Source organism: Zerene cesonia, chromosome 15, assembly GCF_012273895.1.
Source record: "Zerene cesonia ecotype Mississippi chromosome 15, Zerene_cesonia_1.1, whole genome shotgun sequence".
NCBI classification, from domain to species: Eukaryota; Metazoa; Arthropoda; class Insecta; order Lepidoptera; family Pieridae; genus Zerene; species Zerene cesonia.
In genome coordinates this window covers 7,419,879-7,431,911 of record NC_052116.1, presented here as the reverse complement: position 1 = coordinate 7,431,911, position 12,033 = coordinate 7,419,879, and the positions used below count along the sequence as shown (strand labels likewise).

Here is a 12,033-nt window from a genome sequence, read left to right as displayed (position 1 = left end):
ATGAAATGATTCCTTGTTATTAAATTCACATCGAATGTATAGATTTTGCCTTTTGATGAAGCAAAATATCTTGTCATGGAAGCAAAGTATTATAGTTATCGATATAGGTATCGTTAAAACGGTTGCAATATTCTAAAGAAATATTTTTGTACAGGTAACATTTACTTTCAGAACGTAAATAAAAGTTGTTGTGTTAATGCTCAAGTTTGTCATGTCATTGTCAATTTGTCATGTCATGTCAGTATAGTGCTGTGAAATAGTTATTTTGGAAAACATTATGTCAGGGTCAAAAAAATTGGTAATTCTTTATTCTAAATCATGTGGCACTCTATCTTCTATAATATCTATCAAAGTCTCCATCTAACATAACATTACAAATATAGTTTTTAGCTTTATTCATATACGCTCTTTACGACAACTTTTTGAATTTCTGAACATACTTTTGGCGTTATACAAGAAAGTAATAGAGTTTTGGCATGTTTATGGGTTTCTAGTTGAGTCAAAGAACCCCTGGCTTTGTTTTAATGTTTAACATAAAATGATGACTCGACAAAATTTGAATGCTTTGTCACAAGTTTATTGGCATGGTGGTTGACCTGTAACGTTACGCTTACAGATATTGCGTGTGCAGTCATCAGAGGGTACGAGCCGTGTCGAAGTGCTGGATACGGATGTTACGGCAAAACTTTTCGAACGCGTATATGAAGCTCTTCATTTGAATACTTTTGGATTCGCATTACACAAAGATCGCGCGCACAGAGAGGAGATTCTATCCAGCAAGTCTCGTCAGATCCGTGACTATGGCTTGCAGCACGGTGATATGCTCTACTTGAGTCCAGTTAATGGAGCTGTACTATTTGATCAGCCTTCCACTTCTGAGGTAATAATAAAACATTCAGAATACTTTCTAATGTTAAGTAAAAGCTTTCCCTTTCATGTTGAAATTTAATTTATCTTTGTCATCAGATTCTAATGGGAAATATGGTCCTATGGTGTTTAATCTTCAAAATCAAATCAAATTAAAATTATCAAATGACTTTTTCTAATAATGTACGGTGAAGATTACCAATATTTCACTGCTAGTTTAACTAAAAGTTTTCAGTTACTTCACCATTATATAGCCTTTGTTATAATTTATAATGTATGAAATAAGAATAATGTAGAATTGTTGCTGTTTAATAATATGTTTTGTTTCCATGATACTTAGTATCAAAACCAACAAACTTTGTGGATTTGTGTAATAAATGTACCCAATCGAGTCGAGAATTTTCAAAATTCAAAACATCTCAATTCTTGCAACATCCTTACGAAATTGGTTAATTTTAGAATAAAATCTACCCTAATAATATACAGCTGAAGAGTGTTTGTTTTAATATGCTTATCTTAGGAACTATTGGATATGCCTGTGATCCTTGAGTGTTATAGTTTATATCTGTGCTACTGACAAAGCCAGGGTGGATTGCAAGTAATATATATTTGTCAACAGATCAAAACATTACCACCTGTTGAGGCTGGACCATCAACATCATCAATATCGTCAGCACAGCCAAGTGTCCTTAGAAAACAAAATGTTCCTCAAGAAGATGAAGTCGACCTACAGCTCTATCAGCTGTCGGGAAATATACAGAGGCAGAGGGATGAAAAATTGTAAGCTCCAATTGTTATAAATATGTGAATAATTGTTTTTGTAATTTTAATCATATTTTTCTTTCTTTTTGATACTAATTTAAAATATATTGACCATATCCTCATTATACAGGCTGTATCTTTCACAAGGCATAAATATGAAAACTATCTGCACCCCGCGGTTGCAATTGCAATTGCAATGAGGAAATTTCATTGCAATCGGTTCAGTAGTTTTTGTGTGAAAGAGCAATAAACACACACACATCCTTATAAACTTTCGCATTTATAAATTAGTGAGAAATAGGATTGTATATTCTGTGAGGGGAGTTGAATATCACAAATAAATATAAAATATGTATTGTTGGTAATTCACAATGGTAAAATCACAATGCATAATTTTTTTCCTTACTTATTCTATTAATTTGTTTTGTGAGAGATAAGCTATTTGTATGAATGAAATCAAATTCAGATTAAATGTAGTTGTTGAGATATTCATTTCATCCTATTTTTTGACACACACTTTAAAACATTTAAACTTTTTTATCGTTAAATCTATATGTATGTTTTTCGTAAATGATGTTAAAAGACTATTCTTCTAGAAAAGGAAAAAGTCTTTGAACTTTGTAAACAAAAAAGAGAAAAATTATTTGTCCGAAGTCATTGCACTTCCTCATCATAACATATTCATTTATTTACAATACTTTTCACCTCTTGTCTCATATGTTTACAATGCAAATTGTTAAGTTCATAACCTATGACGTTTTTATGTATATATACTTTGTAAATTAATTAAAAAAAGTCACCAATTAATTTAAAACAAATTCAAACTCAGATAGTTTTTGTATTAAAGTTTGTCTCTTAGAGTAGACGCTATCTACATTCTATCAATATTGAAGGCAAATGGCATCTCTGCTTACAGATTGAGAAATGTAAACCCTTTGTCTATTTCTATTCTATTCTAAGTGTATCAAGGAATAATGTAAATGTCTTAAACAAATTAAGCATAGAGATTGAGACTTATGCTATATTTAGGCAAATCGTACAAATATCGAGGCGAATAATGTACACACGTATGTAAACAATGAACTCCCTTTTCGCTTTCGTATTGGCGTATTAATTGTGTTTCATTCGGTGAGTGGGGGAGCCTGGGGTTCGTATCCTATTTTCACACTACCCATTGCTTTATCCCCGCAATCAATCCTTGTCTTATCCGTTACTCCTTAAGAGCTGGCAACTAGCGGGGTCCTACCTCTGCAACTGGTCATGAGCGGTGTTGATCGCCTAACCATAACCAGAAGCAGCATACTTATACCCAGAAATAAATCGTTACGAGTGGATTTTGAGACTACAACTTTACAGAGGAATACAAAATTTTACTGTACTAACTTCGAATGTGTGAATAATAGTTTGCGAAAACATTCGAATGAATTAAGTATATGAGCAATTTTTTAATACATCTACACGAATATTATAAAGGGGAAACTTTAGTATTTTCATATGTTTGTAATGTTTTCACGCAAAAACCGCTGGGCCGAATTCGAAAATTCTTTCACGATTAGAAAGGTATATCTTCACTGCCACGGGAGAAGCTGCAGCGAACACCTAGTTATATACTAAAGTTACATTTTTTCTTTATTTCCAGATGTCGTCACAACTCAAAAGGATGCTGCGTGCATTGCTCGCCCCTTGAACCGTGGGACGAAAATTATCTCAAAGAACATAATATTAAACACATGTCGTTCCACTCTTATTTACGGAAAATGACATCGGGGAAGTTTATTTCGCTGGATGAATTGTCGTGCAAAATTAAGCCAGGTACAAAAATATGTTTGTATAATAATTAATTTATACTTAAATCATTTATCTTGTAACTAACTACATAAATAAGTTTTTCTTTTAAATCTCCTGTTCCCGTGGGAATTTTTATTATTGGTATAATATTATAATGAGGACAGATTATATTCCGTGTTTGTTTAAAATGAGTATGGCTTTGTAACTATCGTACCGAATTTAAAAATTATTATATCAGCTGAAAGTTATACTATTCTTGAGTAATATAGGCAATTTTTTTTGTTTGAGCGAAGACGGGACGATTGATTAATTTAAATAAGTGAGTCAGACAGATAAAACAATGGCCTGAAATTGTAAATTTAAATGTTCGTTTAATTTATACATGATAATTTATACAACCGTTTTAAAACTTGATTTAGTTCAAATTCTACTGGAAACGTTCATGAAATATTATTGGTTTTAATGGAGTTTGAAAATTCTTAGCGCGTGTCACAGGAAGATAAAATGTGACTCGTAATTGTGTTGTACTTTTTCATGTAATTCAAGTATTCAATTATTCTGAAAGCTCACTTGGAAGTGTAGTTTTGAACAGTCCGCTTTATAATTGAGTTGAGATTAAGAATGGAATCTGAAGGTTTTGTCAGATTTCGATTTTGTTGTTTGTTTGTTCCACTGGTGGTAAATGTTAAAACTGTGTAAAATGACGATTCAAAAAGCTTCTATAAGAAGTTTTATTGAATAAATAAATGTTTGAGTTTGAGTTTGAATTCGGCGTCATAGCGCGACGTTAGGTTAACGCCTTGAAGCGCGCCAATTACGCGTTAACAAAGCATTGAAGTTTATAAATAACGATATAATTGTTTATTAATGACTCCGGTTTATTAAATACTAGCTGCGTCCAGCAGTTTCACTTGCGTAACTTAGGTTTTCCTTCGAATCCCAATACTGCTATGGGAATATTGCAAAAATGTTAGTTATGTCTCATTACATCAACTATCTGCCAGTGATAATCCCGTCAAAATCGATCCAGCCATTCCAGAAATTAGCCGGAACAAACAGACAGACAAAAATCGTAAAATGTTAGTATGGTGTATGTACCGTACGTGAATATACGTACGGTACATACATGTAGGTAAAAACGGTTATTTCAATATTACAAACAGACATTCCATTTTAATTAATATATATAGATGAAAATCAGCGCTGTTCGGGTGTTAAATACCAACAGCATGGCCGTGTCTGTCCCGATTGCCATGTATATTATTTAAGAATTTTTAATTTTGTGTCCTTTCGTCTTTCTCTCATTATTACGATGAATGTTCGCCGTCCAGGCTGCAAAGAGCACCCGCCGTGGCCGCGCGGCATATGCTCGGCGTGCCAGCCGGGCGCGGTGACGCTGAACCGGCAGCCGTACCGGCACCTGGACAACGTGCTGCTGGAGCACGCGGCGCCCGTGGACCGCTTCCTCGCGTACTGGCGCGCCACGGGCCACCAGCGCATCGGCTTCCTCTACGGCCAGTACGAGCGGCATCCGGACGTGCCGCTGGGTGAGTGACGTCATCCGGACATTTTATTTTTGTTGTGTTATCGGAAGACAAACGAGCAAATACGCCGCTCATAGACGTTCATAACATAGTTTTACTGTTGTTGTGTCAAAGGTCAAACTACGTCAACGAATGTTCATGGGCAGTTGGTTGGGCATGGGCACGGCGCTTAACATCAGGCGAACCACCAGCTCAGTTGCTCCCTTATAGCATAAAAAGAGCAAATATTACGAATTCGATTCTAACATAGAACACCGTTGCAGGTATCCGCGCCCGCGTGGCGGCGATATACGAGCCGCCGCAGGAGTGCTCGCGCGACCACGTGGCGCTCGCGCCGGACGACCGCCAGCAGCTGCTGGACCACATCGCAGCCAGGCTCGGCCTGCGCAGGGTGGGCTGGATGTTCACCGACCTGATGCCGCTCGATCTCGCTGCCGGCACTGTCAAGACTATCAGGTGTGTTGACTGTTTGGTTTGGGCGAGTAAAAGATAAACAAGAATGTTATGTTGTTAGTTGATTATACATACTCTCTTAAATTTTAACAAAATCAGACTTTTGTGTACTTTCAGTTTTACGTAGCATTTTTCCTTTCAAAAGCAATTCAATATAAATGTTACAAAAATATGAAAAATAGAAATTCACGAAATTATCACATCTCTATAAGTTCGTGCCACTTTCCGCAACAGGGGGGTGGACACGCACTTCCTGTCGGCGCAGGAGTGCATAATGGCGGGCCACTACCAGAACCAGCACCCGAACGCGTGCCGACACGCCTCGTCGGGCTACTTCGGCTCTAAGTTCGTCACTGTGTGTGTTACGGGTGAGAATGTTTCCTAAATATTGTGTCAAGGATTCAAGTCATTGTGTGCGTGCGTGCGTGTTCGTGGGCTCGTGCGTGTGCGTGCGTGTGCGTGCGTGCGTGTACGTGGGCAAGTGCGTGTGCGTGGGTGCGGGTGCGTGCTCATGCGTGTGTGTGAACGTGTATGCAAGCGTATGTATGTCAGTCTTAAAGTAAATAATAGTTATAGTTATTGTATATTGATATTCATATATGTTTTTACAGTTATTTAAAGTGTGCGGAATCATACATTACGGAAACCGTGTTTCTAAAAAAAAAACATTCATAACAATGTCGATTAAAATTGTGCTGAATGTTTGCACATTTTCGCTCGGTCATTGTGTTCGTTTGTATTCATGAGCCTTGACATATTAATATTGTATTAGTAATAAATATTTAACTATACCAACCGAAACCTCAAACAAGCAGTTTGTTAATAACTAGCCGCTCGTCCCGGCTCCGCCTGTGTGACCAGAGATTACACCTTATTCACAACTAATTTTACCCCGGTATAATTTAAGTGTAGATTAACGAATTCATAATTTTTTCTTAATAAAGTAAAAAAAATGATTGCAATATTGTATCGATGGAACGCGGCCTTTGTTTGCTCTTAGGCACATGAAACCGAAAGAGTAGAAGAAATATTTCAAGAATAGAAAAAATAGGATCACGAGGCGGGATTCGAACCCTCGTCTTTTTGCAGTATCCACCTATAATATTATAAATGCGAAAGTTTATGAGGATATGTGTATGTTTGTTACTCCGAAAAAACTACTGAACCGAACTGTATTGCAATGAAATTTGGTACGTAAATATCTGGAGAACTGGAATAACATATAGGCAACTTTTTATCCCGATATCCCTATACGGGATACAGCCATATGCGGGTGAAACCGCGGGGCGCAGCTATTCACACATAAAATCAAATGACGTTCGTTTCTCTCACTGCAACTCGAAGATTGTTGGACCAGTTTCACTAATTTTGACCTTTAAAATTTTTATGTCATCGTCGGCAATGGAGCTGTTGGATAGCCTGATAGTAAGCGCTACCACCGCCCATGAACATTTGAAATGGATTACAAACGGATTGCCGACTTCAAACTGGACAGGGAATTAACGAGAGGAGTAAAAGAAAGGACTGGGAAGGATAAGGAAAAAGATATGGGCCCGCTTGAGGTCAGCGCTATATTGTTCACTCACACATGCACGTTGCGCAGGCGACACCCAAAACCAGATACACCTGGAGGGCTACCAGGTGTCGGGGCAGTGCGCGGCGCTCGTGCGCGACGACATCCTCGTGCCCACTCGGGACGCGCCCGACCTGGGCTACATACGCGATTGCACGTCCACGCAGTACGTGCCCGACGTCTATTATAAGGTAAGCTTTAGGTTTTTCGTCCTCATCAGTCCATATATTTTATTTTTATTTATTTATTTATTGAAACATCAAATACCTTAACAGGAGGAACCCAATTGACTTATACTAATTATTCACATACTAATACTAAAAATATTACAAACTAACAAACTGTTCAATAATATAACTAACTGCTGGGACACGGGCTTACTATGTGGGGCAGGCTATAATCCACCACGCTGGCCTAGTGCCGGTTGGCAGATGTCACATGTCGTAGGACTTGATTCTTAGACACGCCGGTTTCTTCACGATGTTTTTCCTTCACCATTTCAACCGGTGGTGATGTTAGCAGTGGGATCATATATGGGCTGACGGTGTTAGTTTCTTATAGTGCTTTCTGACGGTCATTAGGGCTATTTCAATTTTGTAAACCGCTGTTCTAAATGATAATTTAGTGCCTTTTTCAAACCAATGGATGAGATTTCGGTGTCAAGATATCTGCGGCCAGGTCTTCTGACTGTCGCGGACGAACTCCTAACTCCTCGAAGTCAATTTTAGCCGTGATTCAAATAGAAATTGGGCGATGTTTGCACACTGTACTAGACAAACCAAATTTGGTGTATTAAAACAGCAGATTATTAGAATGCAATGTAAGGGATTCGGAAATGTTTTTAAATTTAAAAACAGCAATTCGTCAGGCGATATACGTTATCACGTGTTTGATAGAAATGATTTCATTATAAAAACCATTCAGATCATTTTGGGTAATGATAATTATTTATTTAGAGACCTGCAATCATTTATAACCATTTATTTGTACAATTTTCTGTGTCTATTCCTCAAACAGAAAGGAAGAATGGGAATTGTAAAGATTAATTTAATATGCTCCGTGCCCTACTCGAAGCACCTTAAGTTTAACGTTATATAAAATTACAATATCTATAATAATCTAATGATGATGGAGTTCTGGTATAAATACTTAATTTTAAATAGTGTTTTTAATGTGTTTACACACTTCGATATTTATGTACATATAGATTTGCAGTGCTGCCAGTAGCCGTGCGTACGTTTTATGCTCAGAAATAAAATTTACTGAAAACTTATCGATTGTAAGAAATAAATCATTTCCTGTTTATAAGATTAGTATAGATACAACGAAATATGTAAAAATATGTGTATGGTAGTGTTAAATCTACAATTTTTGGATTCTACTCGTTTTATTTTAAAAGAGTTATTATTGTCATTTTTCCTATTAGGTAAAATACTTTCGATGTCAGATTATTTTTTTTTCAAATCCTACTTCTACTATCCTACTGATATTATAAATGCGAAAGTTTGTAAGGATGTGTGTGTGTTTGTTGATCTTTCATCCAAAAACTACTGAACCGACTGCAATGAAATTTGGTACGTAGACAGCTGGACAGCTGGAATAACGTATAGGCAACTTTTTATCCCGATATTCCTACGGGATACGGACTTACGCGGGTGAATCCGCGGGGCGCAGCTAGTCTGTAATAGTTACGAAATAAACGCCTGTGCACACTTAACGATTACACCATGTAGACCTAAATCAAGCGTAGCCCGTTAACCGAAATTCTTTTAATTCAAATAATTGATACGTACAGACTGTGTTACTTTGACATTATAACATTGGCTCTTAACTTCATAATTGTATACAATCTTTTTTTTTCATAAATGTTTTCAAATCAATCTTAGGATAGTATGTCAATTTTCTTTCGTTTTCAGCAAGTCAAGTCGTAGTCACAGTTTTGAACGCAATGACAGCTGTCATTCTTAGCTAAAGCTGTCAATACGTCTGTGGCGCCTGAAATTTGAATTAGTATAATCGTAGATGTCTTAAAGTTATCCATGTTATATGAGAAACCCGACAGAGTTTTATACTTCATTCGTCTAAAGTCTTCACAATTTATTCTATACATAAAGCGATATCCAAACCTATCTCTCTATACATGTTAGTCCTCGATATCTTGCCTATAATATCTTTATTTTTGGTCTGTTCTTATTTTAAACTTAGTTTAGTGTATTTATCCCTAAGCCATTGGATGCCACCAATAACATCAAAATTAATGGTGTAACTTGAATTTTATAAGAAATCAATTATTAGAAGTCGAAGTTATTCAATCGGACTATGAACCGAATGCAGAATTTATTACTATACTAATAATCTAAAAAAACGGTTCTAAAAAACGAAGTGCAATTGTTTCAATTATATATGGTTTTCTTTTTGCTGCGAATGTATTATATTATAAAAAAGTGCGAAAGTATACAAATACTGTCTGATAGCTGCTCTAATTATTTGAGGAACACAGGATTAAAAAAAAAAGTTTGTCTGGAATTTATATTCGCAATGCAGATTATGCAGCATTTGTTATTGTTACACTTATGGGAGGTTTAATATTATTGTCTAGAGCGATTACTTTACAAATTTTGTGTTGACTGTCTTTAAAAAATCATACATGTAAAAAGTGCTTAACAAATAAATAGTCATAACCTGACTTTCGTATGATGACTCTCGTACATTATCACAAATATTAAAATATATTATATCAGTTATAATTTATTCTGCTTTAAAAAGAGGTTTATAAATAAAACATCAAAATAGTTGCTCCATATACTTATTTATTTATCACGAATTCAGTTTTTGTTTGCATATACTTAACAATATACATGCGCACAGGCGAAACAACAAACAAGGTCGCTGCGACCGACACAGTATCACTACGATCACATAAACTATATAAGGAAAAATATTCTCTATGTACCGATATACACGTCAAAATACTTTGGGACGGTTGACAGTTATAGCGTCCCATACAAAATTGGTTTAGAAAAATAAGTATCGCGAAATCATTTAATAATCGAGATAAGCGTGCGGTTCTAACAACCGCTAGTTCACGACAGCCCTTAGCTACCGATTGCAAGGGCTGCAAGAACGCGAATAGGACGAAGGTACGACAGTACACCGATAAGTAGTAAATATAATATTTATATATCAATCTATAAGCAGGCACTGACCTTTCGGAGGCACTCGGTGTCTCCGCAAACTTCTCCACACCCTACCGTTATCATCACAGTCTTAATCATTCAAAAATCATAGCTTATCGAAGTGAATCTTCACTTAAATACATCAATATATTCTTCGAGAGGTAACGCTTGTTTGTAAATATTAAATCTATTTTAGACGACGACATATATTACTATCGATTTAGTTTACGATGCGACCGCTAGTCTCTTCGATAGCTCTGAAATATATTTAACTAACAATAAGAATAAATTCTCTATATTAAACAATAAGAATATATCTCTATAACATTTAACATTTAGTAACACACAGTATGATCAAAATATAATGCGTTATCCTTATCGTCTAATTGCGAACGCGATACGAGAAATATAATAGAATTTATTGAACATACCAATAATACCTAAATAGGCCTATTTAACGCTAATCAGACGAGTATAACAAAGCGTTGCGTCGTAACCTACACTTAGAGCTAGGACGAATCGAGACGAGTAACCGGCGCCACGAGCCGGCTACCACGCATATTCCCTGTTACCCGGTACTGACCATACGATACGATATCACCGCGCGACGCTCACGCGACGCGACCGACGCCGCCGCGACGCACTACAACTTACTACCATGAATTATTATTAACATCGATATTATGCGAACGAAACTAAAGGAGCTCAAGCCGACGAACTTCGATTATACCGTGTAAATACTTGAAAATCTTTTATACTTATAAAAAATAGCTTAGTACGCTTAAAATTTGTAGACAAAACGACAGGGTTGGTCCAACGATTCGAGATTAAATAAGGTACGAGATGAGAAGAGGTTTGTGTCGATGGGAAACGATATGCTCTGAGAGGGATCGATAGGGAAACATGAGCATTTAGTTGATTTTGCCGCAACTGACTATAATTATGGAGTTATGAGGCTTACCGGCGCTATCCCCCATTTGACTCAGACGGTCGATGAGCTCGAGCCCTTCTACGACATACGCGAAAATAGCGGTAAATCCGCGCATCTCACGTAATATAATTCGAAATTGCGAACCGACTAAACCTAAATTATCATGACGTTTTTGGGAGCGGCGCATGCCAACCGAGCCACGAACGGCTATCATTTTAGTGTCGTCTGGCATGAAAAAATTTTCTTCGAAAACGGAGCGCCCGCCGCGTCCACTATTTAACTCGAAATCGCCCGTTATGACGCTTTCGTTCTCCCAGCATTGAAATACTGTGCAGCCGCGATACCCTATGCCGAGCTCGCCCATCGTCAGCACGGCAAAGTTGCGCGCCATGCGGGGCGCCACGTCGTCGCGGACCTCTATCAGCACCCGTCCGAACGGGGCGCCGTTCACCTCCAGGTTAAAGTAAAATAAAGGGTACGTGGACGGGTTGCGCAGCGCGGGCGAACCGAGCGCGGGCGTGGGGGGCGCCGGGGAGGCCGCATCCGGCGCCGCGTCCGCCTCCAGCGCGCCCACGCAGTCGATGACGTCGAGCGGCTGAGGGCTCCGCACGAGGCAGTGTCTAGTGTACAGTTGCGCCATGCAGTAATTAGCCAGGAACAGCACCGGATCGCGGCGTTCCTCGGATAGCGGCGAAGACATTTCGCTCGAGCTCGTGCCGGAGAGGGCGCGACGCAGCAATTCGAAGTCGAGCGGAACGTTGGCGTTACGTATCAAATCGTCCAAGCGGCACTGCAACAAGGCGTCCGCGTGACGGGCTCGCAGCTGTTCCCGCTCGGCCGTTGCCACCGTCAGCGAACAATTTTCAGCGTCGGCGACGGGTCTGTCCGGAGTCGCAGAGGGCGCGGGCAGAGCGAGCTCAGTTTCGAGGCGCACTTTTA

General features: G+C 38.2%; 1 protein-coding gene across 1 annotated transcript in view; it reads left to right on the top strand.

Annotated features, from left to right (window-relative positions):
- Positions 1-216: 216 nt before the first annotated feature.
- LOC119832184 (nuclear protein localization protein 4 homolog) overlaps positions 217-12,033 on the top strand; it is a 19,972-nt gene continuing 8,155 nt past the window's right edge. Inside the window, exons 1-8 of the mRNA XM_038355806.1 lie at positions 217-298; positions 617-880; positions 1,487-1,647; positions 3,269-3,441; positions 4,749-4,964; positions 5,225-5,417; positions 5,649-5,782; positions 7,018-7,178. Coding sequence (XP_038211734.1) covers positions 278-298; positions 617-880; positions 1,487-1,647; positions 3,269-3,441; positions 4,749-4,964; positions 5,225-5,417; positions 5,649-5,782; positions 7,018-7,178 — 1,323 coding nt within the window. The 5' untranslated portion in view covers positions 217-277. The remainder of the gene's footprint in view (positions 299-616; positions 881-1,486; positions 1,648-3,268; positions 3,442-4,748; positions 4,965-5,224; positions 5,418-5,648; positions 5,783-7,017; positions 7,179-12,033) is intronic.